At 40.3% G+C, this 14,149-nt stretch overlaps 1 protein-coding gene across 2 annotated transcripts in view; it reads left to right on the top strand.

The window, feature by feature from the left end:
- si:dkeyp-69b9.3 (myocardin) overlaps window positions 1-12,709 on the top strand; it is a 17,032-nt gene extending 4,323 nt beyond the window's left edge. Inside the window, exons 4-17 of one of the 2 annotated variants that reach the window (XM_034696895.1) lie at window positions 2,422-2,475; window positions 4,813-4,868; window positions 5,170-5,236; window positions 5,994-6,122; window positions 6,243-6,439; window positions 8,088-8,228; window positions 8,832-8,997; window positions 9,117-9,288; window positions 9,398-9,542; window positions 9,644-10,222; window positions 10,337-10,435; window positions 10,559-10,696; window positions 10,841-10,895; window positions 10,985-12,709. In XM_034696895.1, the coding sequence (XP_034552786.1) occupies window positions 2,422-2,475; window positions 4,813-4,868; window positions 5,170-5,236; window positions 5,994-6,122; window positions 6,243-6,439; window positions 8,088-8,228; window positions 8,832-8,997; window positions 9,117-9,288; window positions 9,398-9,542; window positions 9,644-10,222; window positions 10,337-10,435; window positions 10,559-10,696; window positions 10,841-10,895; window positions 10,985-11,427 (2,441 nt within the window). In that variant the 3' untranslated portion in view covers window positions 11,428-12,709. The remainder of the gene's footprint in view (window positions 1-2,421; window positions 2,476-4,812; window positions 4,869-5,169; window positions 5,237-5,993; window positions 6,123-6,242; window positions 6,440-8,087; window positions 8,229-8,831; window positions 8,998-9,116; window positions 9,289-9,397; window positions 9,543-9,643; window positions 10,223-10,336; window positions 10,436-10,558; window positions 10,697-10,840; window positions 10,896-10,984) is intronic. The other variant, XM_034696896.1, reaches the window with a different exon arrangement.
- The last annotated feature ends 1,440 nt before the right edge of the window (window positions 12,710-14,149 follow it).

Below are 14,149 nucleotides of genomic sequence, written 5' to 3'. Positions count from 1 at the left end.
CACAGGTGGCGCCAAACTCAACAGACAGTGCAAGTTCCTCACAGGAGCTTTAAAGTAATTATTACAACAACCAAGATTTTCATCCAGGGAGTTTTTCATCCTCCAGAGAAGAAGCCATTTTCATGGATGTGCATACTAAAACATAAAAACTAGCTCTGTATTTAGGTTATTTCATCCTCATTCTGTAACATAATTACGTTTGATATAAAGAACATGAGTTCTATTAGTTGTTTGTGTCCAAATACACATAAATCAAAGTAAGAGTCTGATAAGCTTAAGTTGAATTACTCTGTGAAAGAAAAAATATAGTGTTAGAATAAACTGATGAAGTCCTTCAGCAGTCTGGAAATACCCTCAAAAAATCTCAAGGTCAACATATTTAAAGTATCTTATGTAGATTCTGACTAAGTTCAGAGTTAAAAAAACAACTTCAAGGAGACAACAAGCTCGCTGCTACAAACAGCACGGAGAAACCTTTGGCATGGCTGCATAATGGAAGCTTCCCTACGAGTCGTAGCGGCTGCTGTAGTGTTCCCACGCAGCTGTCGTAAACGGCTGGTAAAATAGAAAGGCGAGGAAACGACATGGAGACAGCCCCCTAAGGTGCACAGACACCTGCTGGAAAACGTGAATCTACAGGGCAGCTGCTCTGTTTGCAATCATGTATGTACACAACAGAGCTGGAGGAGTGTTTCAGTCTGCTGCCATGTCAAAATGATGTTCAGCCTTTTTGCGAAACACACTGTTTGACTTTTGGTCTTGAATTTATAACAAATTTGTACATTGTTGTTGACCTTTGACATGAAATTATGCCATCAAAGTGAGCATATGCTAGGTGTTAAAAGGTCAGCCTTGGGGAAATATGGTACTCCGTATAATAGAATAGTGGCTTAAATTTTAGTCCTTCGAATAAGCTGTGTACTTACAATGCCTCATCACAGGTTGTATGTGTCTATAACTAAAACCAAAGTATCCTTCTTGGATGTTAAAATTGATTTAACCCTCCTGTTATGTTGCGGGTCAAATTGACCCTTTTTAACGTCTATTTTATGCAATATATGCCTTCCAAACCAGCTAAATGCAGCATAAAAATCTGGGCAGCATGTGACAGAAGAGGTGTTTTTGTTAATTTATCAACATCACTTCATAAAAAAATAAAGAAAATACAAATTTAAAATAAAATAAACAAAATCTGTCATGTAACACGATTGTATTTTATTTAGGGCTTTCCAATGTACATTAAAAAAGTTTTAACATTAATTTTATTGAAAAACAAGTGAGTTATCCTCATTGAACCATGATCTGTGAGAATTAAAGAACAACAATGGACTAAATATTGATTTAAATGGTTAGTAATGGAGTTAAAAATTAGATTAAAATTTTTGGGGTTTTGACACTATTGGATAATTGAATATGCCCCGGGTCAAATTGATCCAGCAACATTATTGCTGTTCCAGAGAAACAAACATAACACAAGGGTGAAGGAGGACATTGACAAGACATTTGCAGTTGTTTGTTTTGCTTTTTGAATGTTTACTTTTCTCTATCCTGTTAATCCTTTAAGGATACCTCTCAAATGTGTTGAAGGATTGACCCCAAGGCTGGGAACCACCATGTTATGTAATATGATTTAAGACAGGGCTTGAGACTTGTACTGGACCTCCAGTTTCAACAAAAACAATCTACTAGTAGATTGCTGACACCCAACAGAAGCATCAGAGTGATTAATACTACTGCTCAGAGTTTTCATGGTGACAGGACTCAGAGTGCTTCTCTGCTTTGGATCTAGATTTTGACAATGTACAACTTTTGTTTTGCATGGTCAAGCAGGCAGCAGAGGAGGAAGAGTATAGTTAGCAGCACAAATGAGGATGACGTGAAGTGGCCTGTGGAGAGAGCGGGACAGCTGAAGGGGGGATGGGACCACAGAAATAGACACACTGAGAGATAAATAGTAACTGCCATCACCCCCCTCACTTTTGCAGTCACCCCCTCCTCTCTGCCCTCATCAGGTCTCAAAGCTCACCAAAATGTATCATGGGAGGGAGGAAGGGCACACGGTGTAACAGAGCCAGCCTTTCCTCACTTCACCTGTTTGTGTGTATATTGAATGTTCTTGTATGTGTGCATGCATGTGGTGTGTCAGTTTGTGTCCTGGCATGCATGGAGATGTATCCTCTATGAGCACTAAAGAGTTATGAGGGGATATAAGTTACAAGTCCAGATCATTTAACAGGTATCAGGCTGTATTGTATTGCTCCGCTAGTCCGCTCTTACCTTTCCTACGTCAGTCTCACTTCTTTTCTCAGATAAGTCCTCCTTCAGTAAGAAATCAAACTATGCTCCTGTTCCATCGGTGAAACTTGTGATATTTCATCATGTTTTAACACATTGGACTCGATCTCTGCTCTTGTCTTTCAGTGCTGCAGTTGAGGATTCAGAATCGAAGGCAGAGTGAGATCAATGCAGACCCCGGTTAGTCTTTGAGGATCATTTACATTGTGATTGATTAGCTAACCCAATGAGAGCATGCTCGATGTCATAATAATGATCTTTAAATCAACTCTTTTCACTGACAGATGATTGACTATTGATATCAACCAGATTACACTGACTTTAGCTTTCACATTTTGAGTCATTATTGTATTTTATTATATTCTTTAAATTTTCATTAGATATGTATAAAGATGTTGTTATATTATAGTAAATAGTTCCAGAACTAAACCACGTAAAATATTGATATAATTTATGCTTAATTTCAACATGAATAAATGAATGAGAACTAAATTATTTAACTGATATATACCCCCAGTTCGAAAAAGAGGGTCACTGGGTATAATGTTAATTTAAAAGATATTTTGATGGTTTGAAGACCATCTAAGGCCTATATTTAATTGAACATAGTGCAATGACAACATATCAAATGAAAAATGTATGCTCATTTTAAAGTTCTTGCCAGTCACACATTTAAAAAAAATGTTGGGACAGGGAGAACAAAGCACAGAAAAAGAAGTGTAATGCTAAAAGATAAAAACCTCTCCAAACTAGTTAGGGTAATTTGAAGCAGGTTAGTAACAGGGCTGGGTATAAAAGGGACATTCTAAAGAGGCTGAGACTCTCAGAAGTGAAGATTTATTATTTCTTGTTTGTTTTAATCATGAATGTTTTTATTATCTGTAAGGTGACCTTGGGTGACTTGAAAGGCGCCCCAAATAAAATGTATGATTATTATTATTTTATTATTATTATTATTATTATTATTATTATTATAATTATTATGAAGATACTAAGAGGTTCACCACTCTGTGGGAGAGCAAAATGTTCAACAATTTCAGGATAATATTCCTCAGCATTAACTTGCAAATAATTCATGGATTACATAATCTACAGTACATAATCTCATGAAAGATTCAGAGAATCTGGAGACATCTCCTCACAAAGCTCACTTAAGGTGAGGGAAAGTGGAACACTGTCCTGTAGTCTGATGAATCAAAATTTTAAATTCTTTTTTGGAAATCGTGGATGCCACCCTCCACTCTAAAGAGGAGAGGTACTACCCGGCTTGTCATTGACCCACAGTTCAAAAGCCAGCATTTGTGATAGTATGGGGGTCCTCTAATACAGCTGCATACCATTACAGATACTGGCTTTTGATATGCCATGGTATGGCTAGCTTACATATCTGGGAAGGAACCATTGATGCTAAACATTATATACAGGTTTTGGAGATTCATATGTTGCCATTGGGGAATGTCTTCTTCAGGAAAGACCTTGCATATTTCAGCAAGACAATGCAAAACCACATTCTCCACATATTACATAACATGGCTCTGTAGTAGAGTAGTCTGGATGCTAAACTGGTCTGCCTGCAGTCTAGACTTGTCACCTATTAATAACATTTGGCGCATCATGAAACAAAAAAAATACACCAAAGGAGACCCCTGATCAGAAACTTCAGAAACTGGTCTCATTGGTTCACAAATAATAACAGAGTGTTGTTAAATGAAGAGTGGATGCAACACGATGGTAAACACACCCCTGCCTCACCCTTTTTAAAATGCACTACAAGCATCAAAATTAAAATGAGCATATATTTTTCAAAATCCAATAATATTTTTCAGTTTCAACATTTCAAATGTTGACGTTGTTCTATTTACTTTCATAAACATTTTTCAAATGATTTGCAAACTATCAAAATCTGTTTTTTTTAACGATTTACAGAGCATCCCAACTCTTTGAGAATTTGGGTTTTTACAAAGTATCCATTGTGTCAACATGAAGAAGTCTGTACAAAGCCACACATACAAACGCACCTCTCTGAAGATTAAAAAAGGCTTTTGTTTTGAAAGGCAGGCCACTTCTTCCAGTTTAGACAGGGAGAATTGCATGAATTTAACAAACATGCAAAATAAAAGCATCCATATTAACCTACTGCTGAGTATAACAGAGTAAATAATGTGCAATAAGGAAAAATGAATAAAAAAATTGCAAATCGTTGCAGAAAATGAGATACATTAGACTGTGAAAATAAAAGGAAAAATACAATCTCACGTTTTGGTGAGTCCAGCACGGTTCTTCAATTCCTCCCTTGTTGTCTAATGCTATAACAGGATGTACAAGAAGTGCAGCACATTGTGAAAAGTAAAAGGCTGAAAGACTTTGTTTATGCACTGATCCTCTAGGCTTCTCCCAGACAGAGATGATAATCTTTAAAAAAAAAAAGAAAGATCCAAGAGAAAGTCTTGTTTTTAAAATGAACCAAATGCTTTGTTGTGCTTTAATCTTATAACCACATCTTGTTTGTCTTCATAGGGCTGAAGTCGGCCTGTCCTGCTCTAAAAACAGAGAAAGACCAGAGTGAAGCTCTGGTAAGTAGCATCTGCTTAAGTAGCTGAATTCTGAACATGAGTTGTGAGAATTGTCAAATATGGGTCAGTGTTTTCCGACGTTTGATGAGTTAGGAACAATTATGCAGCTGATTTTAGAGCTGGGTCTTTATAGTATAGGACCCAAGCATTCTTCAAATACCTTAAATGTGTCCTGAATTATGTTTAATTGCACTACACTGGTGATGAAGTCACGTCACGTCTGTTTAATAATCCACCTTTGAAGCTGCATTGAAATGGCCCTGGCTCTTGGTTAAACCTGCTCTGTTGTTTCCTGCTGCAGCGCCTCACTGATGACGGTGCCGCTCAAAAGCTGCCCCCTAGTGGTCTGAGCACTGACACTACACCAGGTGATGCTCTGCTTTCAGATATACTGTCTCCTTCCTGCTTTACCCTGAATGCTCCCAGCAAAATGCATTGCAACATATTTCTCTGCCTCTCTCACCTTCTTTATGCTTGTGCTTTATCTGATCTGTGCTGCTCTCCACTCCCTCTTGTGTAGTAGTTTTGTGAGGAAATGAAGCATGAAAATCTGGCATTGGGCTCAGTGTTTCATCAGCTGTCAGTTAAACAGAAATGTGACCTTGTTGTACACTCTAACTCTGCATTTTAAGCAGTCGGCAAACATATCAGTGATTGACTGCGCATGATAAACCTGCCCATCCGAGGATCAGAGTCATCATTTTCTGCCGTTGCTGACATCTTTCTCTCTAATCTACCTGTCTCTCTTTATCTCTGCTTTTCCTCTCAACAACCTCTAACCCTGCTTTTAATTTGAAAAGATTACTATTATAGGATCTGTCTTTTCAAACTGTCTGATTCCCCAGACAACCCTTTGCTGCCCTTTTCAAAATGTTGTGTGAGGTGTGTGTTTGTGTTAAATATCCAGGGGAATACGTCTCCCTATGGGCCGTCTGGTTACTATTTTTTGATGCTGCCGCTGGTTCGAATTGGGACTGATTGCCTGTGGCGTGCGCGCTCACATCACATATGTTCTGTCTCCTGTTGCTTCTCTCTCTCCAATTTCCTCTTCCTCTCTCTCTGCTGATCTCCCATCTGTCTCCTTCTTTCTTACTTATCTGTTCCTCCCTCTTCCCCCGCCAACAGAGAAGACTGTGTGTGGCGCCCAGAGACACAAGAAGGCTCGTCAGGCGCAGGACCTCACTGACAGGATCCAACGTCTGCCCGGGCCTGCTCAGCAACCACACGAAAAACACACACTGCCCCTGGAGAACCGTGAGTCAACACACATCTTTGCACACAGACAGTCACACGCAGTTCTTTTTGTTTCCCACCATCCAATCTTCCCTCTGCTCCTCCTTTGACCTCAGCTCCTTTCACTTTTAATTTCCTCAGGCTCGGCCTCCTTCCCTCTGCTTGCTGATGTCTTCGAAGATGACATGTCCTCCTGCTCTTCCTCCTCTCCTACCAAGCCACATGGCCTCCATCAGTCACCGGCCTTTTCTTCACTCCCAGGGCCCGCAGGTGACCAGTTGTTGAGTGATTTCTCAGCTGTGGCTCCACCCCTTAACCACAGCCCCGGTCAAGCTCAGGTAAGGAAACAAATCTGAAATTTGAGCATCTTTTTTTGTTCCTGTTTGTACATCTCTGATCCCTTTTCTCCTCTCGTTTCCTTGCACCTCAGTCCCTCAAAGGAGGTGCATCATTTTTTGTTACAAGCCTACCAATATTTTATCATCTCTGTCAGACAGAGGAGGCATAATTTTGCATTTCTTTGCATAAGTACATATACAAGTACAAACACTTGTGTTAAAAAGAGACTGATAAAACGTGAGTAAAAAGTTAAGAAGTAAAAGTTTTGAAAGTATAGAAACGAAATATATCGAGTGAGTGACATTTATATGGAGCGCTGTTTGTAAAGTTGTGCACACTGAAAATAACAGCAACATTTTTCCACATTTAGCGTGAATTTGGTAAAAGTCACTTTTTTATCACATTTAGAGGAATATTTGTGATATTCTTCACATTAAAATTAATATTAAGTTAAAATCATTGTTAAATCTAAATGCTAAATCTAAATCTAAATGGTAAATATAAATTTAAGTGTTAAATATAAATATAAATGTTAAATATCAATATAAATGTTAAATGTTAAATATAAATGTTAAATATAAATCTTTCTATATCGCAGAGCAACATTTAATATTTATATTTAATATTTAACATTTATATTTATATTTAATATTTATATTTATATTTAACATTTATATTTAACATTTATATTTGTATTTAATATTTATATTTGTATTTAATATTTATATTTAATATTAAGATCTATATTCAATATTTATATTTAATATTTAGATTTATATTTAATATTTAGATTTATATTTAACATTTAGATTTAACATTTATATTTAACATTGAACATTTAGATTTATATTTAACATTTATATTTAACATTGAACATTTAGATTTAGATTTAGCATTTATATTTAACATTTAACATTTATATTTAACATTGAACATTTAGATTTAGATTTAGCATTTAACAGTATTATTATATTAAATATAATCTGACGAGAAAAATAAATGTGAAAAAGGTTACAAATATTGCTCTAAATGTGGTAACAACGTTACTTAAAAACGTGTTGTGATATTTTCAAAGACATTTTGGAGCTAAATGTGGAGAAATGTTGCCGTTATTTTCAGTGTGCACAACTTTACAAACTGCACCCCATACATTTATACGAGCAAAATCAGTAAATGGGAATGTTGCGTGTCTTTAAATTTGCACTTAAGTCTGCTATGTTTGTGAGACAAAAATACTCCAAAAGTGTAACTTTAAATAAATAAAGAATTATTTTTGTATGCATTTTAGCTTGACATCACACATGTCAAACACTCATAGGTAAAGCATAACATAGGTATAGTTTGGTGTTTAGGCTCCAGCCTTATCACTTCCTCACACATCTTAAACCCCTAGCTTGAGCATGCAGGTGGATGTTCAGGTGGATGTTCAGGGTGATCATGCAGCAACTTAAATAGACTACCAAAGAAAGGCCCTGGGGTTCTGTGATGTAGTCATGTATCACACTGTGCTGGCAGCAGCAAGGAAGCCTGATACCTTCGTTCTCACCAATAACCTCTGATTAACACATTAAAGTGAATATTAACAGACTGAAGAGTTTATAAATAGCCTCCTCTGCCAACTCTGATAATCTGATATTCTGCCTTCAGTCTGGTTTGGCGTTGCTCCCGGCAACCGAGGGCATCAGACAGCCGCTGAGTGTAACACTGAGTGAATCAAACTCCATGGCAACCACCGGGAGACCAAACGGGATGTATGTGACCTCCCAGACCACACCGCTGCTGCCAAAGGTAATATGGGGTTACAGGGTACTAATACAACCTCACTGTGCTCCCTTTACTTTCATTTTCTGGCTCATCAATATTTATGGGGATCTTTTTTTAATCTTTCACGGCTTAGTGTAACGTGAGATTTTTATCCTCACAAACAACATTTAGATTATGAGTTTATGTGACTGCTGTAGTGACAGATTTTTCTCATCAGGTAGATGCCATAAAAGATAAAGGAGCATTAACCTGACAGGATGGTCACTCCTCTATTTTGTCACACACAATGCTCCGCTCTAAGCTGTTCTGCATTCATTACTGTCAATTTGCACTTCTGGGGGAGCCCAGTATTTGCCCTGCAGGTTAACACATTCACACACAAGCAGCATGGCTGTGTGTCAGCCAACCAGTACTTGCTGTCATCTGGAGATTTGTGAGGCATTTGTACAATTTCATGTAAGAGTTTAACCTTGACACGGGGCAAACACGGGGCAAACACTGTCAAACAACGTTAAATGTCTTGATGTTTTGTGCGTGCCTTTCCATATGCTCGGAATTGCCCACCAGCACCTCGCCGTGGTTACAGATTCAAGTAACATGAGAAATACATGTTGCTGTTTTTTACAGACAGCTCGGCCTCCCACCCCTCCGTGTTCCTCCTCCCTGCCCCCCTCCCTCAACTTTACCCATCTCCCTCGCCCACGGAAACCGCGGGATACCAAACCCAAAATGAGGACGCTTACATATCACCAGTACATTCCTCCAAATCAGAGAGGAGGGTCTGGGACGGGAGGTAATGAGATAAAATGACGCCTGGCTATTCCACATAACTCATAAACATCTTGTACTTGTGCAGCCCAGGTTAACTGTTTGTAGTAAAATGTTTGAATTTAGCCTGATTTTTTTTTCTAGGGACCAAACAGAAGAGTTCTACTCCGACTTTAGACCCAGCCTATTCCAATCTCCTGAAGCAGCAGCAGGTCATTCTCCAGCTGCAAATCCTACAGAACCAGCAGCAGCAACAGCAACAACAGCAACAGAAGCAACAACTACAGCCGCAACAGCAACTCATGGTAGTGCCTAGGTATGCAAACAGACAGATGTTGAAACAGTGATGGTTAATCCCAGTGGAGCCCATTCTCTCTGACGTTTAGGGTAGTTCTGGTTGGCTAATGCCTCTGTCATGTCTCCAGTGTAGATCACAGTGATCTGGTGAAGTCTTCTGGAGCCATGCCCTTGAATCCCCAACCTGTTCCTGCCACAACAAACCAAACTCCTATGGACACGGACCCTAAAGCCAAACCGGAACCTCTCCCTGCAAATCTTGTTGATCTAACAGTAAGATAAGCATGAAAGGCAGAAATTTAATTGAATGATAACTTCTATTTACAGTTCATGTTCACAGTTTAAGCATCACCTCACCTCCTCTCTTTCCTAAGGTGTCAGAGTTAAGGCAGCACCTTCGAAAACGTGGCCTCCCTGTCTCCGGCACCAAGCCTACTCTACTGCAGCGCCTCCGTCCCTTCCAGCTCCCCCACTCTTGCCCCACCCCTGCTCCCTTCTGCCAGCTGGGTACCAGCCTGGAGCCCCTCACCTCCTACCTCCCGCTATCACCCAGCCAGAGCCCCAGCTCAAGCTCCAGCTCTGGACTAGACTCACCCAACAGGAGCCCAAACCAACAGATGTACATCCCGGACAGGGGGATTCCTAATGGGATTCTCAGCGACACTCCGAATGGGGTTCCAAATGGAATGCTGAACACAGTGCAGAACGGTTTCACAGCAGGTGAAAGCTGTAGTCTTACCAACGCTGGCTTCCTAGCTCCCGCTAGCACAGCCTCAGGAACACCAAGTCCCAGTCTGCCCATGTCATCCTCTTCGCCCCTGCAGTGTGGGACTTCATGGAGAACTGAGAATGACAAGGAGCAGCAACAGCAGCAGGAGCTGAGTGTGGAGCTGGAGATGAGGGAGAGGTTAAGGAGCAGGCCCAGGGACCGCTCCACTAACACCGGCAATGAGGTGAGCACACTTCGGCAGGGATTTTTATTCGATGACTATTTGCTGGGATAAAGTTCATGTATGATCTCTAAAATCAGAACAATAATCCTGTCTTTTGTCTTTTTATCCCTCCAGTCTTGTGGAGGATCTCTTCATCCGTTCCTGCAACAGGATCCTGGATGCTCCAGAGGCAAGAAAGAAACAGACGCACAGACAGAGGTGTTGTATACACAGGTAAACACATACACATCTTATATAATCTCTTTGCAAAGTCCCACTACATCACCTGTAATCCAAAGCTGCTTGAACATGTGAGCACAACACCTGTCAACTAATTTGCCTCTGCTTTCTAAATAGGTGTTCTGCTGCCAACCATGTGATGTGATTGGCCAGGATTTTGAGCTGCCAGTGCAGATTACAGCAAGCCCTGTTCAAACCTCGCCCGGTGTTCGCAGCTTGGAGGAGGAACTGCTGGAGGCCATCCAGAAAGCACAGGTGAGAGTCTGTAGAATTCAAGGAGGGCTCAACAAAGTTAATTTCTCCAAGCATTGTTCTCCTGAGCGTGTTAGGACATGACCTGATGATGCTGCATTCGAGAACACAATGTGGACTTTAACAGACATTTTCTCTTCTCCCAAGATGGACCCTCGGCTGTCCATAGACGACATCCTGGATGAGCAAATTACTTGTGTTGGTTAGTGTATCCCATAAATAATTAAGAACACCATATAAACGACACAAAATCATTCCAGTGTCTAATTCCTTTTACTACCTCTCTTCCAGGCTCTGATGGTGTCTCTGATCGTAAATCCCCTGCCCAGACAGTCCCCGGACCCTCTCCACCTCCTCCTCCTCCTCCTCCTCTTCTTCAAGCCGATCAGTCCCAGACCTGCCAGCAGCACACTAAAGATGACGGCTTCCTGCCCTCACCTCTTTGCTCCTCTCTTCTGCTGGAGCTCCCTCCATCCCCAGCTATAATAAACCCAAACCAGGTGATCCCAGCTCCTCCCCCACCCCCCATCTGTACTTCCCCTCTTTCGTCCATTGGGAAGTCCCGAAAACGACGAGCTCCAACACTGTTTGATGCTGCTGACTGGCTCGAAACAATGACATCTGGTCTTCGTCCTCTTACTCCACCGGCAGCTCCGTTTGTCGAGCCAGACTTGAGTCTGGATTCCGATCTGAATGTCAGCAGAGTGTTGGATCTAATGATCGAGCAGTGGTGAGGACTTGTGTGTGTGCATTTGTAGTTGTAACTCTGTATGTAATGTAGATGAACATATTTTTTTGATCATGAATGGGGCAAAGCGTTTGCATCCAACAGAGGGCACAAGACTGTGAAGTACTGAAAGGCTGTCAGTCACCGGCTCCACGCAATGTCGAGAGCTGGATTCATTGCTGGCTTTGATGGGGCATTGAGAGCACAAACAAATGCACACACACACACACACAAAAACACACCACTGAGGGCTGTTTAAAAGAACTGGGAACAGCCAAAAATGGCAAACAGGCAACACATCTGTGGGCTGACACACTTCACTGCACAATGTTTGCAGTGCTAAACAAAAGAAAACCTGGTGGCACATTAATTTAAACATGCTTCCTGGCTGCGCCGGGAGAATGTTGTTTCTGACTTATCTCCAAAAAACGTTGTCGGATTGGGTCGAGTGTGGCCCCCAGTGTTGACTCAGTCATTGAGTCCTAGCCATTCATAAAGCCCATTTGGAGTGTGTAAAAGCCAGGCAGAGCACACAGCTTGTGTGTGGCTCCAGACCTTAACCTCGGTGCCAGACACACAGTCGGCATGCAGAGAGAGAAAGCTGGCAGAAGCTACAAGCAAACCGTGTGTCTGTGTGTGGTCATGAGGATGTGCAAGCAGTATGTGTGCGTAAGCTTGTGTGTACATGTGTCAAGTGTGTGTGTCTTCTGAATGTCCGATAGCGACTGTGCACACAAGGCTGCCTTTGTTTGCATGTGTCGACAGCCAAATGCTTCCATGTATATTAATGAGTGTTAAAGCCACATGCACTTGTAGTAATTAGTTTGCTTATAATTAAGTATGCCTGCCCGTATGTGTGTGTGCGTTGCGATTGATCCATGAGAGGTACATGTGTGAAAGACAGCAAAGAAGCCGTGGATTTCTGTGTCCACATTTAAGACCAGACATTTCATTGTAGTCTCAATGCCAGCAGGCAGTAACTCCAGTGTAGTTATCCAGTGTAATAATTAGAACAACCACATTACCTTGTTCAAGTCGCTGTTCTCCAAGAGAGCAATCAGGCAACCACCCCAAGAATAGTCCCCATACAAATGCCCCAATCAGACATGTGAGAGTTTCCTCATTGCTTTGCAAAAACAGGTGGTCATTTTGTTCCCTGATTAACCCCCAACGGTGTCTGGCCGGCTGCTCGGTGCTTACTCTGCTTCTAGAAAACCCAGATTTAGCACAATGTATAGCCCAAATCCACACAGTCACACCTGTTCATGTATTTAAATTAATTCCACAAATGTGTCCTTTGAAATTTTAAAGTCTTTGCAGTCAAAAAAAAAAGACCATTTCTACTAAGAGAAAATGCACTGTAGATTTAGCACATGTAATCTGTGAACCTGTCACATGACCAGAGGTGAGCTTGTCAGCTGAAGCTGCACATTTTCTTAATGGTGACAGTGATATTGCCTTTATGTTCTGCATGATTTACTAGTCATGCAAAATGGGTACATTATTTGTTTGCATAATACAGTTCCAGTGAGTTATGTCCATACTAAATCCCACTTAACATAATGACATTAATGAAAAAATCTGACAGAGGTTAGCTGCCATTAACCTCCTGTACAAGATTAATGTAATTTAGATACATGATCTCATCTACATGAACTTATTTTCTAACCTCAACAGGCTGCAGGTCTCATCAATCATTTTTCAGAGGTCTGGTTGGCTCATTCATTTCTGAAAGATTTATGTAATTTAATAACAAGTTGAAATTCCTTCCATGAGATAACTTTATTTTGAAAAAAATAAGGTTTTGTTTCCTCCTCTTTCTCCAAAATAAAGGTTATGTGCCGAGTGCAATATCATTTTTAAAGTGGGCACATAAACCAGCATATCTGAGGTCAAGGTGAGTTTTTGTGATTTTTTGTATGTATGCAAACTCTTCAGTGTTGCTGCCAACCACTTCCTTGTTCTGATAATGTGCCTCTTTTTTTAAGAAAGACCATCTGGGTAACTTGTTAGAAAGACATTTCTGTGCAGGCAAACAGTCAACACACAGCTTTATGTTGATGCAGTTCTTGTACAGCTTCCACCACAAAGACTATTAAATATGCAGTCACATGTGGATGGCTATGAAAATCATAGCAACCATTAAACATGGCCTGCTGCATGTGTAAAAAAGACAACTGATTGGCAGGAGAGTAAGATGCTACCTCCTGTGACTTCCAATGCTTTAGGGCCGACACCAGTGTTTTCTTGTTTCTTATTTAATTTCCTAACACTGGTACAGAGTTTCCTGAAACGCCCCTGAGACAGTTTGGACTAAACCTCAGGATTAATTCTTCAAAATTAAACTGGTTTTGAATGACCTAGTCTGGTTCTAAATCTGGACAGGATGGACATCAACCACAAACACTTGTGTGATTCAGACTCTGTAGGCCACTTCTGCTGCTATAAATGCCTTGAAAATATAATGTTTGCTTTTATTTATTATGTAACTTATCCAAATGCAAAAATATCAAACACTGTTGAAAATGTATTTAAAGTATAAAGAAAATTAAAGTCTTAATAGATTTTTTGTGCTGTTTCTCTTTGTGTTTATTTCATAAGAAATGAGCAAACATGTCATTGTTGGGATTTGAGAAAATGAAGGGGTTAACAGATGGACTAACTTGTAAAGAAAAAAAAATATGATTACTTATATATTTCACATGAAACTGTCCCAAATTGTCTTCCTG

The sequence above is a fragment of the Notolabrus celidotus genome, chromosome 12 (assembly GCF_009762535.1).
Source record: "Notolabrus celidotus isolate fNotCel1 chromosome 12, fNotCel1.pri, whole genome shotgun sequence".
Lineage (NCBI taxonomy): Eukaryota > Metazoa > Chordata > Actinopteri > Labriformes > Labridae > Notolabrus > Notolabrus celidotus.
This window is presented reverse-complemented; position numbering and strand designations above follow the sequence as displayed.